Genomic DNA, 18,289 nt, shown 5'->3' with positions numbered 1-18,289 from the left:
CCTCATTCCTTTCTTCTTATAGTGTGGCTTTCACTGATACTGTTTTGGGAGAAAAATTCTTATTGGAAAAATAGATAAATAAGCAAATAAAGGAAGAAGTGAAGCATGAAGGTCTCTGCCCACACAGCTCCTCCCTATGCGACATTGACCTCCCCACTCTCCTGCACTCTGCCTCGTCCCACCTGTCAGAGGCGACCACTGGTAACAGTGCGGTCCTTCCAGCGTCCGAGGATTATTTGAATAGATAAATACGTATATGTGTAGAGTTGCATTAGTACAAAGATATGGTTGTTTTCATGGGATCATGCTATATGTATTATTCTGTATTTTGCTTCTTTATTCAACAGTAAGTAAAATTTGGATCCTGAAAAAGCAGGTCACTAACCTTTCATGTAATTTAGGGGCCCAACAAACTCTTCCTATAAAACTCTGTACTTTTGTCTGTTTTGTTCTTTATGTAAATGAAATCATATGGTGATAGGGAAATGAAAGGGACTGAGGTCAGCCCAAACATTGGACATCAGACACAGCAGCAACGAACATGAGCGAACTGCGGTTACATGCAACGATCGAGAGGCATCTCAGGAGCCAAGTGGTGAGCAAAGGAAGGCGGGTCCAATGTATGTGTTTGCTGAAGCAAGGGCGTGTGTAATGAAGTCAGGACAGTGGCGACTGGGAGGAAAGAAAGGTGTGTGGCTGTGAGTGGCAGGAAATGCTCCTGGGAAAGCTGGAAGCTTTCTCTTTCTGGAGCTGGGTCACTGTTACACAGACGTTGACTTTAAAATACCTAAGATAGGTGTACATTTGTGTTTTATGTACTTTTCCGGTACATCTGTTACATTTTACCAAAACAATTCCTCCTTTTAAAAAAGTTAATAGATTACTAGCACTTTCGATATATGTGAAGAGAGAATTAGTGAACTAAAAATGACATTAGATATACCTTAAGAATTTGTGAACTGAAAGTGCCCACAATGCCCACAGAGACGTAAAAAAATGGAAAATATGAGAGAAGTTAAAAGACATGGAAAATAAAATAAAAATGCCCAACACTACTAATAGGAGTTCCAAACGGAGTTTAAAATTGACCGGGGGTTTTCCAGACTCCTACAATTTTCTGGAAAAGACAGACATTCACATAATCCTCACCCTGTCATGAGGAGGACGAATTAAACCCATACTTCAGAAACACTGTACTAAAATTCCAGTGCTCCAAAGTCACAGAGAAGTGTCCAAGGCACCCAGATAAAAAGTTGGATTACCTACAAAAGAACAACACTTAGAATAACAGCAATAATGAAAAAATGTATCTTCAAGGAGTGGGAGCAAAATAATTTTCAAACAGATATTAAGAGTTTCCCACTCACCCCTGCAAGAACCACAAAAGAACATGTTCTGGGAAGGATCCAGAAAAAAAGTATAGAATCTAAGAAACAATGATGAGCAGAGAAATCAATTCCACAGACAGCAGAAAGGATGAAAAAGAAGGCACATAAAATAAAGTGGTATAAATACATTCAACTGTATCAGTTATCACAATAAATATAGATGGATAGGACTCACCAGTTTAAAGATAAGAGATACACAGATGGAATCAAAAGTAGTTCCAGCTCCATGCTGTGCATAAGCAGCACTCTTACAAATATAACACAGGAGCAAAATTTAAAAATGGGGAAGAATAAACCAGTCAAATGACATCCCACAGAAATGTGTCCTACCCTCATGTACCATTGGTGGGATTATAAATTGGCACAAACACCATGGAAAACCGTATAGGGGTTCCTTAAAAAAAATCAAAAATAGAACTACCATATGACCCAGCAATTCCACTTCTGGGTATATACCAAAAGATATCCAAAACACTAAATGCACCCGAGGTTCCTTGAAGCATTATTTACAATAGCCAAGATATGGAAGCAAACTAAGTGTCCATCAATAGACAACTTATTAAAGAGGTGGTACATATATACAATCGAGTATTATTCAGTCATAAAAAAGAATGAAATCTTGCCATTTGTGACAATATGGGTGGACCAACCTAAAAGGTATCATGATAAGTGAAGTAAGTCAGAGAAAGACAAAAACCATATGACTTCACTTATGTGTGGAATCTTAAAAACAAAATAAATGAACAAGAGAAACAAATTCATAGATACAAAGAAAAAACTATTGGTCACCAGATGGGAAGGGAGTTGGAGGGATGGACGAAAAGAGTGAAAGGAATTTAGAAGTACAAATTGCCAGTTATAGAAATAGTCATTGGGACATGAAATGCAGCACGGAAAATATAGTCAATAATATTGTAATACCCGGGCTGGTGTGGCTCAGTGGACTGAGCACCGGCCAGTGAAATGGAAGATCACAGGTTCGATTCCCAGTCAGGGCACATGCCTGGGTTGTGGGTCAAGTCCCAGTTGGGGGTGTGTGACAATAGATCTTGCACATGTTTCTCTCCCTCTTTCTCCATCCCTTCCCCCCCTCTAAAAATAAATAAAATCTTAAAAAAAAATATTGTAATAACTATGTATGATGCCAGATGGGTACTAGACTTATTGGGGCGATCACTTCATAAGATATAGAAATGCCTAATCACTATATTCTATACCTGGAACTAATATACATCAACTACAGTTGAAAAATAAATTTTTAAAAAAGGAAATGTGCTCTAGCCATGTTAATAGAAGACAAAATGAGACTTTCTGACAAAAAGCATTATGTAAGAATACTTACATAATGATAAACCCATAATCATAGTGAAAAATTTAACAGAATTTTTTTCAATTATTGATCAGTTATCAAATAAGGATAGAGAAAATTTGAATAAGATGAAAATGTAGAATCCTGCACCACCAAATTAGAGAATACTCATTAATTCAACTACCTATGAAACATTAAAAAAAAATAAACACAAAAACTTCTGTGTATCAAAGGACACTGTCAAGAGAGTGAAAAGGCAACTCACAGACTAGATTATAATTCAAAAGATAAAGTAAATATCCATGAATCCATAGATATAAATAAATGACTCAATAAAGTGGGAAAAGAGATCAACTGCCCTTCTTTAGAGACTTCCAAATAATTTAAGTAGATACCCCGCCCCTTCCGGAGGTGGAGCATAATGCCCCTCAGACAATGCTCCTCCTACGGACCACAGACTGGGCTTGTCAATTTCCCAAGAACAGAGCGCAGGGAGGGAAAGTAGTGCCTTTACAAAGAAACCTGAAAGACAACAACTTAACCAAGAGACCTGGGGGCAGGGGTTGCTTTACATTCCTCCTCTTTCACCTCCATTTGTTTTGGGTTACAAAGTCTCAATGTAACTTGGCTTCCAAAAGTGGGTCATGGTGCACTTTGCCCAGGGGGCAGTCACTGCCTTCCTTTAGCTGTCAGGATGCTATTCCCTCCAAGCCTTCTGCAGGGGCAAGCGGCGTGGCTCCAAATACTACAGGCAGGGTAGCGAGCAGGGCTAGGAGGTGAGGCATTATGAACTAGACAGAGGTTAAGTAACACGCCCAAGGTCACACAGTTGGGAGGTGAAGTGGGGATTTGCACTTAGGGAATCTGGCTCGAGTCTGTTTAAACCATTACTCAGAATTTTTAAAAAATTGTTTTTTTCCTTTTTTTTTTTACTGTGTGATCATTTGACGACATCCGTTATTAGAGTAACACTAGTTGCATTTACTGAAAAATCTCCAGCCCTCAATGGCTTACGGGTGACAAAAGCCCTCCTATCACAATGCTCTTCTCAAGGCAGTGACGGAGGAGCCCAGTTCTGCCCGTTGTGTGACTGCCATCTTCTGAGGTCATCCCGCTCCTTTAGCCAACAGAGCGGGGAGAAGCTCACAGGACCGACCGGGTGAGACGTTCTTACAGAGCAGCTCTGTGCCCGGGGAGAAGGGCATGCAGCCTGGGGAGCACGCGCACGTTTCTGCCAATTGCTTGTGATTCTGATTTACTCAAGGCTAAGTGATCATCTGTTCTATACTTCAATTATATTGGCTTATGCTTTTCAACAAATAGGAGCACGCAAAAAATTTAGAATCTCTTCCTTTTCAAAAAGGCAAGAATATACAATTGAGTAGTCATGTGTGTGTGTATTCCAAGTTTCGCAATTATCCACACTACATGCTTCGCATCTTACAAATTGGCTAAAAATCTTTTACATCCTCAAAAGCAGACCAAAAAAAGCCCAAACCCTACCCAAAATGGTCTCAAAATATTAGAAAGTACTTGTATTGCTGAAATAAAATCAAACTTGTGTTTCTAGATTTTTTAAGTCTTAAAAAAGAAAACAAAGGCACAATGAAACCCTCTAGAGGAAAACAAAAATTCTCCAGTGAAGCTACAAAAGGGTGCTTGTTACATGGGGTATGTCCATCCCATACATACAGATTATAAATAAAAATGACATGGAATTGGCTTTGTAGGTAAATTTTGCGTTTCCTTTTAAAATGACTTTTTAAAGCTACCATTTATCAGTGGCCACATGGCAGGCTGTGGGCCTTTTTATCATCATAGAGTGGACGGAGATAGAAATAAAGTCCAAAGCAAAAATTTACATTTATATGTAACTTGTTTCTAACTTCCACTGACCTCAAGTTCAGCTACCAAAGGACAGAAAGAAAACAGAAATCTAGAAATCAGTCTATGACATTTGGAAAATTGACCCGTTTTAATTTTTTAAAAACAAAACAACACAACACAACATCAAATTATTTTTTCCATCTACAATTCAGTTATACCCAAACATTCTAAGACCAAACAGAGTTCCCTGCCCAGAAGCGGGGAGTTAGGAGGAGACACTCGAAGGTGAGTGCCGAAGGTCAAAGTTCCAGCTGCAGGTCACCAGTCTCCCATTCAAACACGCGCCAACATTTCACAGTCTGTTAAAAGTGTTTTACAGGAAGTTATTGAAAATAATCTCATCCCAGGCACCAGGTTTCTTCAGTGATACACAGCTTCGCGACATTTGTTTCCATCGAACTGATAGGAATACTAAGTAATTGTAATTTGTGTCCTTTTCTGGTAGCGGAGAACTAGAAGTGTCAGCCAGACCCCGGCAGGCCTCAGCGGAAGGCGCGGAGAGACCTGGGCTGCGTGGGCTGCTGGTTTCCACTTGTCCTTCTGAGGGTGTGACTGCAGAAGTGTTAAATCACACTCAAGCCACTACAATGATTAGTACTAGTCATCCTTTTTTTAGACGATAAAAAGGAAAATACCCAATGGACATAAAAATGGTCAAAAGGTTTTTACCGCAGGTCAATTTTCTTTTCCCCCCAAAAATAATACAAAATGAACATAGAGCTGGGATGGTAACTCCGTTGGACATTCCAATTCATCCCGCTGCTTGTTCCCCACAGGAGTAAGGGGAGCAGGCATGGGGTTTTATTAGTAATATTATAGTAGTAACCAGGTGTGTTAACGGCAGCTTATGTGAGGCCCATCAATCAGATCATGGCTGTCGTTCCCCGACTGCCCACATCTGAACACATTCAGCTACCGTGGGAACTACAGAGAAAGGAAAAATGTATTTATTCCAAGATCCGTTTACTGGGATTCATAAGCGCCCTGTCTCCTGCAGAGCCCCAGAGCGGTGACAATGTGCTAGGGGCTGCTGTGTTTCCCGGCATGAGCTCCCATTCTCTGAGGGTCCTGAGAAGGATAGTGGATTGGTCCTGGGGCCCTCATGAAAGGAGGCGGCGGTCCCATCGGGTGGAACATGTGTGGCCCAAAACCTGCAGATGGGGGAGAACAAATCTGTTAGGCTTGCAGTTCTCCTGACCGCCTGTCAAACCTCTGAATCTTTCTAAAGTCAGTACCACTTACATAAACCAAATGACAAGGAGCTTCAGAAAATGGTAGTTTATAAGACTTATTTAGGAATGTCTCCCTGTATTTACTTCCTTGGTTTGAGAAACCATTCCTCTCAGTCCTGGTTAAAAGAAAACTCCATGGGACTCCAGGAATGTGCCAGTATGTCACCTGAGCCCCGGCGGGCTATCAAACAGGCCAGTCCTACCAAAGCAGGATTTGGGAGGTGAGCAGGAAATCAGGCTGACTCCGATTCGACGGAATCACAAGACGGAAGACACCGTCATCCTTAACCTCAATGACTTACACCAGAAAGGAGGGCGTTCAGAAACCAGGACTTCCCTCCCCGAGTACGCGAGCCTGCCCCGGGGGCACTGGCTCCCAGGGCCTGGCCGACACTGCTGGTGCTGGCGCTGGCGCTGGCGGCTCCAGAGCAGCACTATCCGAAGCGCCTGCCGGTCCTTGGACTGTTTACTACAAATAAAACTGATCGCACCACCAAGCGCACTGTTTACTTGTTCAGATAATTTTTATAACAGGACTTTCTTAATCAATTTACATTCTGGCACATCTTATCTTGTTGCAAACAGACAATAATACTTTGTGAAATGACAAACGTCCACAGCCTACGCCCTGGGCGACGGCGCTCCAGGGCATCGGGACTGTGTTAGAACAGGGAACAAACTGGCGATGGGTCACTGGAATCCAGCAACTCCCACTGAGTTACATACACTGAGATCTTTAGAAAACTGGCAACTTTCCCCTCCTCAGCAGGCCAGGAAAAAAAAATCAGAAATCCTAACAAATCAGATTTACTTGAGGAATTCTATGGGGCAAACTAAAAAGGAGTTAAGACCGTTAGACATGATGGTGAGGTGTAAAAACAAAACTTTCCTAAGGATACCTCTGGACTTAGTCAGGCCTATCTAGTAAGGATGGTGAATGTACCTGGGGGTGGGGGCGGAGCAATACCAGGGGGTGGAGGCAGGGCAATGTTCACCACAGCTGGAGGGCCGCTGGGGGGTAGGTTGAAGTAGTTGGCAGAGGCTTCTTCTTCTGCTGCGGGAGGAGGAGGAAGCGCTGGAGAAGAGCAAATAGCCAACAGTTAGAGGGGAAGACAACTGTGCCATGATGTTTCTAGCATTTTATTTTTTTTAAAGGTGTATTTATTTTCAGAGAGAGGGGAAGGGAGGGAGGAAGAGAGGGAGAGTAACATCCATGTGAGACAGAGACATCAACTGGTTTTGTCTCATAGGCACCCCGACCGGGGACCAAACCCGCAACCCAAGCATGAGCCCTGGCTGGGAGTTGAACAGGGAACCTTCATTTTGTGGAATGACACCCAACCAACTGAGCCACAGCGGTCACTGCCGTTAAACGTGGAGCTCCTCCTGGGAGACAGCTGTTGCAGGTGCCAGAGACATGGTCTCTTCTAACATCTGAGGGACATCAGCTCAGTCTGAGCACCGAAGCCGGCAAGTCACGGGGCAGGCAGGCTGGCCGTCTGCACTCACCTCCTGGCAGGCCGGGAACGGGCTCTAGCTTGATCCCAGACTCCGTGGTTCCGTCCTTCTCTTTTTCTTTTCCTCTGGCTGCTTGGGACCTGGGACACAGACACATGACATCGGCACTCTGTCCCTTCTCTCCCACCTCTCCTTCTCGTGCTTCCTATCCACATGGAGTTCTTGTCCTCTTTCCCCTTAAATGTCACAGTGCAGAGTAGGTAAGAGCAAAGGTTTTCAGGCCAGAAAGACCTGGGTTCAAAATTCCCAAGAACTGCTGCGAGGCCTAGAAGAAGCCGCCCGTGTGCGCATAGCACAGGGGCTAACCCAGGAAGCACGCCCTAAGGGCCGCCGCTGAGGTTAGCGCTCTTCCCCGGCTCCAAGTTGGAAACAGGGTCCCCCTTTGAACTTTCAGGGCATTTCATCACTTTCAACCTAAGTTAGCTGTTCTTCTCCACTGGACAGTCAGCCTCTAGAGGACAAAATCTGGGTCTCGTTCGTTCTGTAAACTCTCAAATCTGCCTTTCAGGCTCCAGCATTACACTTGGCCAAAATAGCTGGTCACGAAAACACACGAACCCTCAAAGGAGATCACTACACCCAAACCCTGAATGAACTTCCAAAGCAGGATGACCCCCATATCCACAGGAATGAATGTTAAGAGAATGGAAAATCCTTTCTGGTCTATTCACCAAAAGCTTACTGGCCCCAGGTAATGAAACAGTTTTCTTGACAATCTCAAAGACATTTTAAAAATAGTCTCTTCTCACCTTCCCCACTTCACGTTGAGTCTGCGGCCATTGACAATCAGCTTATTGAAGGACTTCTCGGCAGCCACTTCCGCGGCCGGCCTCGTGGCGAACTGGATGAAGGCGCACTGCTGCCTCTGCACCACGGTCACGGTCCGGATCTCTCCGAACTGGTAGAAGTGATTCCTGGAGGGGCGCCGGCAGAGCGGGGCGAGAGGTAAGGCCGGCCAGCCATTCCCGAGAGGCTGGCAGGTGGCTGACTCTGCCACGGACACGCCACACAGAACGCGACCCCACGGACGGGGGCTCGACGACTGTGGTAACTCCCCCCGTGTCTCACTGAGGGGGACTACGCATCCCCTCAGGCGAGGAAAAACAATGCGCGAATAAAGGCTGGAACATCTCAGGGTTCTCCCCACGGAGAAGAGGGGACCCCAGGAAGTTCCTTAGGGACCCTAAACCCTAGATAATGGGCTGGCCAACAACAGCCCCATGGCCCATGCACCAAAAATATTTTTTTTACATCTCAAAGGCTGTAAAAAAGAGAAGAAGGGAGGACATCTGCCACCCTCTGGGGACTGTCCAGCTCACACAGACAGAGCTTAGTGGGGACAGGCTACCAAGGGCAGGTTATGGAGTTTCCTCTCCACTTTGCCTCTTTGGAAGAGGTATTTCCACTCTCTGCCCAGATGTCTCATCTAGCTGACCAAAATACAAGCCAAGAATCATACAAATTTACCAAGTGCCAATCTCTTTTAAAAGACAACAATTTAAACCATGTGAGTCTTATAATTGCAAAGCTCTCCTTCCCTTACATAATTAAGCATACTTGGATGTGTGCTCTATTCTAAAAACTCTAGTCAGCTATTAAGCCAAATAAAATCTCATGTAATTATTACCATATGCAAGCATGGAATAAGTTCTATTGATGAATATTTCTACTTTGGCCTCAAAAAGAACAATCTTATAAAAATTCTAGTCTGCATGACATTTGCTGACTATAAACTGGTAAAGAAAAACGTATTTTGTAAAGGACTACCTTGCTTGCCTGCTTTTTCCCCTCGCCCCCTCAAATTATTCCAGGGCAGTTAAAAGCAAAAAGAGCTCATTAAATTACATCCACAGACCTTAGATCTGTCTCAGTAATGGTATCACCCAGGCCGCCAACATATAACGTGGTGATAGTCTTGTCCTCTGGCGGGTCCAGGCGAGGCATTGTTGATGCCCGCTTTAGCAGCTTATCTGCTACAGGGTCATTGATTCCATAGTATCGGTCTTTAATGTTCTGATCAGCAAGGGGGTCGTCTGGATCTGTAGGCTTCTCATGTCTATGGTTCAAGAAAGAACAATGCAGAAAGGTGAAACAGGAAAAAAATTACAAGTATCCCCCAACAGTAGCTACGTAAGTCCCAAATACATACCGTGAAATGCTTCTGAACTAAAACCTTGGTCATACCAAAACATAATGATCAAAACAGAGCTGATATCATGTGATTTACTGTATGTAGTCCAAGAACTTGCTAGCCTCCCAAAAGCCATTTAAATGGCCATCTAGGGTGGCAGAGTTTCCTTAGACAGAAATGCTTTTGGCACCATGCACCCCCAAACAAAGGGCAACCAAAACAGCGTTATCTCGCTCTGGGTCAATGTTTCTTAACATAGTTGAGGTCTTGTATTCCACTGAGAGTCTGATTAAAGCTATGACCCAGCCCCAGAAAAGCCCTAGAAAATGGAAGGGCAGGGGTTAACCAACCCCAAGTTAAGAGCTCCGAATCCAGATGCTTGGCAGTCTCAACTGAAACACACTCACACACCCTTGGATGCCTGACCTCAACTGACCTGAGCTATCCACTGCGATTCAAGCCAGGGACACCATGACAGTGAAGACTTACGTGTCAGGCAGAACCGCTCAGGGTCAACATTTATCTTACACAGCATAGCAATTTAGCTTCCCGAGGCTCAGTTAGAAGTAAAAGTTCCATTATATGTAAATACAACAATTCAATCAAGCTTTTCTAAATTTAACAGTCTTAAGCCATGAGCTAGACCATACTAGTTGTATCAACTTTTAGACTTTAAAGCAGAAATAGTTTAAGCTAGTACCTCTCACTTCTTTTATGACTAATCATCTGAAAGCAAACACTGGACATGCACTTCAGCCCTCACCTGTACGGACACTCCTCTCCTCTCTTACATTCTCCTTTCACCCAGAAGGAGCAAATGTGGGGCCGGTTCCTTTTGTAGTAGGGTGTGGTCCGGGCCAGCTTGAGCAGCATGTCACTGGTGGAAGTGGCTTTCCCCAGCATGCCAACTGGCCGAGTTCCATCAGAGTTAGAAATCTACACAGGGGTGGCAAATTCAAAAGATAAATTATATAAACCCCACTAGGGTTCTTTTATCCATTATAAGATTACATCAAGAAAGTGACAGCCTACCTCCCTCTCCATATTCTGTGTGTAGTACTCTTTGTTGACATCTGACTTTGGCATGTCATCCTTAAATGACAACCCTGCGTCACGAACCTGGATGGGCAGGCCTGGCACAAAAGAAAGAAAGGGAAAAAAAAACCCTCAGGCATATTTTTAGCTACTACCACTTATATACACAGAAATTGCTGCAGAGCATTCTAAGAAACTGTCCTATTTCCTAAGATGTCATAATTTTGAAACAAATGTTTTAGACAATCTTTTAGATGAACCAACTTTGGGAAGTCAGACTTGACCTGTAAATTAATAATGTATCTAGCTTTTATTACAACACCATTTACTTAAAATAAACATAAAAAGTGGTTTTTAGGTTGGTCCTACAGAGCCTCTGGAGAGTCACGGCCAAGTACAAGTCATTATATTCTATGGGTCATTATATACCCTGCAGAACACCTCCTTAACAAACATATAAATAATATGTGACCAGGACTCTAAGAAGCAGAGTAAATTTCTGAATTTAACATTTACAAACCCAAATTTTCCTCTTCCCTTTTTCTGTATAGTAGAAACTCTTGTTGAAAAAATAAATAAGTCACTTTCAGTTTAAAAAAAAAAAAAAAAAAGGCAGTTACTCAAAAACACTGGAAGTATATCAGTCCTAACGATACCCTTGACACAAAAACCTAAAAGGACAATTAGCCTCGGAGCTTCTGGTAGAGGTTGTGGGAAAAAGCTCTGATGTACAAAGAAGCCCAAGGCAAGGAAATTACCTATAATAGGAACAATACCTTTACCTCACCTTGGCTATAGGGATGTGCACCAGGGAGTCTTAAGCCAGTTCTAATTCCCAACTTTTCTTTAAGTTCCTACTATGGTTCAGGAGGACTCTAGGATGGCCCAGGGTGGCTCTCCTCTTACTAGGAAAAGCAGCCCACAGCAGACATTCAGAAGTGGGGTCACAACCGAGATTGGGGAGACATGGGAGACAGAGACCGGCTGGCTGTCTAGGGCACCTGCACACTTTCAGATCTACTGACAGCGCAAACGTACCATACTCTAGATCCAAGAGGCAGGTCTGACAGACGTTCTTCAATTTACTACAGGTTTGGCACACTTCAGTCTTCTTGAAACGCATGCGAACCCCGGGGCACCAGCGAAACACTGTGAATGGCCTGGCACAGATCTTTAACACAAAGGAAGAGCCACAGAGAGTGAACAGTCCTCACCCGGACAATCAATCTTTATCGTGTTTTGCTGTGTATAATGTGTACTGTCTTTGCACAAATTTTTGAAGGAAAAATAAGGATGTGCATTATACATGGGTATAATGATTATATACCATGGGTATAATAATGGGCACAATAACCCCGTGTATGATGCGCACAAAAACGGGGGTGCACATTATATACAGGAGTGCATTATACACGGCAAAATGTGGTAACAGCCACGGGGGATTCAGAAGAAGGATCTCTGAATCCAGGGTTTACAAGACACATTTGCAATCATCTAGCCTAAATGCCATCTGATATTTCAATTATATTTACAACACCCTGCCCCAGTAGTAAAAAATTCACATAGTATAGAAATGAAATACTCAAAAGACAAAGTCCTCTCTACCCCAGAGGTAACCACCATTAATAACTACCCTTAAACTTTTAGGGGGGAATGGGGTAAGTGTCAGATCCTCCTCTGAGAATCTTATGACAGCTATGACCTTCCTCATCAGCTAAAATTCTCATGTGTATAGTCAATCAACACTTGGTATACAGTCTCAGGGAGTTCAAAGCCCATCCACAGACACCAGGTTAAGAGTCCCTACATTAAAGGGCTCACTTTCTTACCCCACACACTAAGTAGTCAGTGAATACATAAACAGTCAATGGGTATGTGAACGATACATGCAAGTTGTGTAGCACTGACTTTTACTGGAGGACCTTGAAGCTCAGCAAGTTAAAAGCTAATTTGGTAGAAAAAAGGAAAATAAAATGAAATCATTACTCTTTAACAGAGATACTTACTTTGCATTCTTTCCCATACTTTTCTTTGGTCTGAAATAGAAAAGAAACAGAAAAGAACTGAAGCTCCAGGGGGAAAAGGAAAAAAAAAAAAAAAAAAAGACCAGATGTCTGCTTCTTCCCCAAATGCAACCCAAGAAATGTCTGGAGATCCCTGTCACTTTAAGGGGAGGTGCGGGGGCGGGAGGGGAGGAAAAACATTTTGGGGTAGTGTAGGGTATATATTCAAATCACCTCCAAGGAGTTATAATTTCTTAAGAATCTCACGGATCTAACATCAGGTAAGTATGTGTCTTTCCACAGTTACAACTCTTAGGTTCACTGCCACTTCCCAAGTTCTCTCCCAAGAACTAAAATTCCTAAGTTTCCACAGTCCCCAAATCAAAAAGGATGTCGCCATGGCCAGCCCATTGTACAAAGTTTGGTCAGAAGGTAACAAAGACTGTGCTGATAACCTTCCTGCATATAGTAAATGATCCCTTCCCATAAGCTATTCAATATTTTGAATGTTATCAACACATTAACACCTGAGACTGATCACATTATGGTCCTAACCTAATTATTGAATGTTAATGGTCACTAATTTTACCCTTATTTATAACAATAGGGGCCACTTACGTTAGAGATAGGCAAGATGCAGTGGCCCAAAGCTATTAAGAGTCAGGAAACCTGTTTCCAGTCCTGGCTCTCCTAATGTGCTGAGGTCCCTGGAGGGAGAGTATCTGAATTTAAATCCCAGCTCCACTCATTACTTGCCATATGAAAAGACACAAACTCACGTTTCTAATTAACAGATCTCCCAGGAAAATGCTCAACGAGTCCGACCTATTATTATGACTCCTACATCACAGGATTGTCTCTGAGTTCCAAAGTGACAGAATAAGCATGACAGTCCTTTGCAAACTGTCATAGGCTATGGGCTGGTAAAGAAGCATCATTATTTCTGCCTGGCTAAGAGAAGCACTTCATGGACAGTGTGCAAGTACCCCCATGTTGACAATATGAATAATTCCCATTCCACATACGATCACTCACCATTCGGATATATGGGTTTTCTCCAAGACACGTCTGGCACAGAATGGGGAAGTCCTGGTGAAGTTGGGAGATCTGGTTGAGAGCCAGGCTCCGAGGACCCTGCGATCTCAGCCCCAGTCATGGGTAACGGGGGAGGGAGGGCGGGAAGCGGGGCGAAGAGGGAGGTGGGAACAGGGCAAGGCAGGAACCCGCGGTCCAGCACGGGCCTGGTCGCGGGAGGGGGAGCTGTCTGCTCTTCCGGCGGGAAAGGAGACCAGCACGAAGAAAGTGGAGAGGGACACCAAGGAAAGGGGGCTGGGCTCGGACCCTGGCTAAGCCCCCTCCCTCCAGCCTCCGGCTCCGGCCTAGCTAGGCCGCGGCGCTGGCTCCTCGCCGGGGTCCCCCCGGCCGCGCTGCAGACCCGGCCGCGCCCGCCCGCTGGAGGCCCGGCCTCGTCACCTCCCGCCGTCCCGCTCCGGTGGGCACACTCACCGCATCCTCCCAGTTCTGCCTGTTGTACGTGTTGGAACCCAGAGAAGTCGCCATCTTGAGAGCGTCCGGGGGCAGCGGAAGCTACAAAGTGGGAAGAGAGGACCGCCACAATCCCGTCAGGCCCGAGGCTGGTTCCCGGGCTGTTACGTCTTATTTCCGCGTCTAGGGCGCCCCTGGGGCGGGGCCTTGCGCGGCCCTGGGGCGGGGCCTTGCACGCCTGGACTTCGCGCCCTCGGAATGCCTTTTCTTTACGTTTGGAATCTTGGTGTGTTAAATTCTTCTTCTTTTTGAGCTGTTCCCTGGTTGGGGTAAAGAGCCACAAGTATATCTGATTTATTTAAAAATGGAGTGAAAAAATAAAGGGACAGGTAATGAATGAGGGGGTGGGGTTAAAGCAGCATTAGCTCCTACTGAGCTCTTACTATGTCAGAAGCTGGGCGAACGTCTTGCTGGGCCAGTGTTTTATTTAATTCTCACAGTAACTCTTGCAAGGCTGCCTGAGTTAGCAGGCAAAAACACAGATCATCTAGTTAAGTTCGAATTTCAGGTAAACAGCGCATCGTGTTTTAGTATAAACATGTTCCAGAAATTTATATACTAAAATTGTTACCAAACAGCAACTGGGGTCCTGCTGCCCACCACCACCCCTAGGCAAAATTCCAGAGGCAAAGTTTTGGTGATGAAAGGAGTCTATGCAAAACTTCATGATTTTGGAATAATAACTTTCCACATCCATTAGTCATGTAAGCCTATCAATTAAAGCTAACCTCTTAACACCTGGGTTCTCTTAGCATTCCCCTTCTTAGTTTTTAGTTATTTCTACAGGGTTAGTTTACAAACTAAAACAACATGAGATACAAAAGTTTACACAATTTTGGAAAAATGGCAAGCCGCTGCCTCAGAGCTCGTCCCTGCTGGAACACCCGAAAAATAAACCTGCCACCCTCTGCCGTGCCAGCCCCATCCAAGGCTTGCCCAGAATTCCTTCCCATCCAAAATACCATGTGTCAATTGGAAGCGCAGGCAGCAACAGCACGATTATCCAAGCATCCTCAAGGAAGAAGAGCCTGAGAACCAGAGAGAGAGCCAGTCCAGGAGCCAGAGAGCCAGCTCTCTTTTCATTTCCATGTGCTCTGGAGGCATTCAGCTTCTCACTCCATCCTCTCCTAGACTATTGACCCAGTGTCTTGCGAAACTCCTCCTATGCTGCACCCTGCTTCTCCCCAGTAATCTGATCAGATCTCTCTGTGTCAATAGTACTGTTTTTTCAACTTCTGAAATGAAAAGTGTAGTAAGGATTAACACAGGCATTGCTATATCACTTTGGGAACAAGTTATAACCACTCTGCCAATATTTTATGAATTACAAGCATTCTTTTAACGGGGCACAGCCAGGGCCCCCGCCCCAAAGGGTATTTTTAATGGGATTTAGAGATTAGTGTGTCCAAGAAAAACATATTCTCCCCACCCCAGGGCGGGCCACCATGGGGATGGGAGCCTTGAGCAGGGCCATTGAGAGCCATTTTACATGTCAGTAACAGGATAGCTTCATTCCTCATTTGCAAAAAGGGTTATTTTGCCTATCATGAAAGCTAATCAGGAAGATTAAAAAAGACAAAATACAGAATGTAACGGAGAGGAGGAGGAGAGACGGGCCTGCAGGAGAGACAAAGGGACACAGACTCAGGAACAGTGTGAAGACCACGCAGGAAGAAAGAGGGGAGAAAGGACTCTTGCTAGTGGGCCAGGAGAAGGTGCCACATGGTTATGGATTAAGAGCTGGAGATCGTGGCGACGCAGTGGATGGTGCTGAGACCCGCGGGAGGCCTGCCTCGCCGAGCCCCGGACTTCTGTTCTTTTTCTTCTGAAGGACGGTACCCTTGACAGGCCTGACTGGCCTGACTGGGCAAAGTGGGGGGAGGCAGGACGGTGTGTGTGCTGGTGATGGTTTTAAAGGGATTTTGAGGTTTAAGGACGACATTTAGCCATTAATCAAACCTGTATAACTTTTAAATAATAGTTCCTTTCCTTTTCACCAAACTCTGCCATTCAGAGCCATAATTCCAAGGGCCGCAGGCAAAGGACCTACAACCAAGGGATCCTGGGGAAGGGGGGTGTCGTTTCGGTAATAGCATCTGGGCACCCCCCTGCCCATGGGTCCATTTGTTTGATAACATTCTGGTACCACTTTAATAATTTTGACATATCCTATCATCAAACTACCTAAAACGTTTGTCACCTAATTTCTTTAAAATGAGGTTTATTTGAAGTATAGTTTCTGTACAGTTTACCTTCTAGTTGTACAGTTAGGAAATTTTACATACATTCACCACAAATATAGTTCCAATCTACAAAGTCCCCTTGTGCCTGTTAATCCATTTCTCCTCACACACACCGTCAGAGGCAACCACTGGTGTGGGTTCTGTCCCTATAGTTTTGCCTTTTCCAGAATGTCGTAAGTAGAATCCTATATAGTCTTTTGGGTCTAACTGCTTTTTCTTAGAATATTGTATTTGAGATTCACCATATTGTTACATGTATCAGTAATTTGTTCCTTTTTATTACTGAGAATTCCATTGTATGAATGCCGGGGTTGGGGTGGGGGCGTGGTTAAAAATCCATTTGCCAGTTGATAAACACTTGAGTTGTCCCAGATTTCCATGAATATAAGTAAATACAGGTTGTTGTATGGATGTGGGTTTTCATTTGTCAATACCTAGGGGTGAGATTATTTGATCATATGGTAAATATATATTCTGTATGAGGAAGTGCTTGAGTCTTTCTGAGCTTCTGAGATCTGTGGTTTGCCTTTCATTATATTTTGAAAATTCTTAGATGTCATCTGTTCAAGTATTCTTCTGCCCAGTTTCTTCTCCATCTGGAACTCCAATTACACACGTTAGACCATTTGATATTGTCCCATAGGTCTTGAATACTCTGTTGTTTCACTCCTTGGTGGAGGCGCAGGGAGTTCAGTTTGAATAATATCTATTGACCCATCTCCAAATTTCCTAATTATTCTTCAGCTATGACAAGTCTACTGATGAACCCATAGAAGATAATTCTTTATCTCTGACCTTGTGTTTTTTTACTTCAATTTTTCTTACATAGTTTCTACGTCTTTGTTGAACTCTTTTCACACATACTACCCATATTTTTAACCAGATTCTTCAACATGTTAATCAGGTAAGTCCCTGTTGCAATAGATCCAATGTCTGAATCATACCTGTATGTGGTTTTGTTCATCGTTGACAAAAAAAATGGGTTGGTTTTTCTTTGTGTATCTTTTTTTTTTTTCTTGATTGCCAGTCAGTGCTTATACAATGATAGCAACGGATAAATAGTAGCAATGCTTGGAAATGGACAAGCCCCTTCTTCTGTAAGGCTCTTGTGTGGGGTTTGGTCTGGTCAGGAACTGAGCTGGGTTTGGGTTTTGTTGTTGCTATGGTTGCCTTCAGTGTCCCACAGCTTTCCCATCCTCCCGCATTATTTTGTGCTTTAAGTTGGAACTGAAGAGCTTTTCTCAGCTGTTCATATTTCATCCTTAGCTTTCAACTGTCCTGCCTTCCTTCACCACAGCGATCAGTCTCTGCCTTTGCTCACCCCCAGCAGCTGATGTTGCTTATCGGCAGCTTGCTAGGTGGGTAGAGGGGGACGGGCCAGTTTTTTTGCTGCTCCTGCTGTTCTGATTCAGCCTCAGTCTATAGCAGGTCCCTTGTGGCCAGGCCTTGGGAACAGCTCTTTTCTTGGGACTGCTGCTCCTCCTCTCTGTGGCAGCCAAACCCCGACTAGTAGGGGCAGCTGGTCTTGTGGAGGAGTTTGCTGGCCTTCCTGTGGTGGCAGGAGACCTTTAATGGAATTGGTATAGAATCCTGGGCCTCATGACTGAATCTTGTCCCTCCCATGGTTGAGGTTTTTTTCGAAACTTGCTCCAGCAGCCTTGAGAGATGGGATTTTGATCCTCCCCTGGTGGCTTAGGGCTTTTTGCTCTTTCTGAGAGACCGGCCTGGGCGGGGTGGGGCTGGGTGTCCTGCCTTCCCTGAAGGGGCAGCAGATGCCCCCCGCATGCCTCTGAAGCGAAGGCTCCGCAGCACCCCAGCACCGCTTCCTGTCCCTGCAGCTCTTTCTTGTGGGCAGCTGGCGGGCGGGTGAGTGCGTGTGGGCTCCTTCAGCGTCTGAAGCTCTCAGGGGTGCATCATCCTGCCACGTTAGCCCGAAGTCGGCCTTTACCGGTTCTTCACTATTTAAATTGATTTCCTCTTACCTGCTCATATGGCAGC

At 44.4% G+C, this 18,289-nt stretch overlaps 1 protein-coding gene across 1 annotated transcript; it reads right to left on the bottom strand.

Moving 5' to 3' along the window:
* Positions 1-4,669: 4,669 nt before the first annotated feature.
* RBM22 (RNA binding motif protein 22) lies at positions 4,670-14,146 on the bottom strand. Its single transcript, XM_054568169.1, has 11 exons — positions 14,010-14,146; positions 13,539-13,592; positions 12,507-12,536; positions 11,539-11,671; positions 10,498-10,598; positions 10,229-10,401; positions 9,190-9,390; positions 8,084-8,248; positions 7,326-7,414; positions 6,760-6,891; positions 4,670-5,735 (listed from the first exon to the last, which is right to left on the bottom strand). Exons 1-11 carry the CDS (start codon positions 14,061-14,063, stop codon positions 5,605-5,607), a joined length of 1,263 nt encoding a protein of 420 aa, XP_054424144.1. The 5' UTR covers positions 14,064-14,146; the 3' UTR covers positions 4,670-5,604.
* Positions 14,147-18,289: the final 4,143 nt, after the last annotated feature.

This window comes from Pteronotus mesoamericanus, unplaced genomic scaffold, assembly GCF_021234165.1.
Source record: "Pteronotus mesoamericanus isolate MK-2021 breed Mesoamerican mustached bat unplaced genomic scaffold, CSHL_Meso_final contig_2, whole genome shotgun sequence".
NCBI lineage: Eukaryota > Metazoa > Chordata > Mammalia > Chiroptera > Mormoopidae > Pteronotus > Pteronotus mesoamericanus.
The sequence above is the reverse complement of the archived record's forward strand: the minus strand, read 5'-3'. Positions and strand labels throughout refer to the sequence as shown.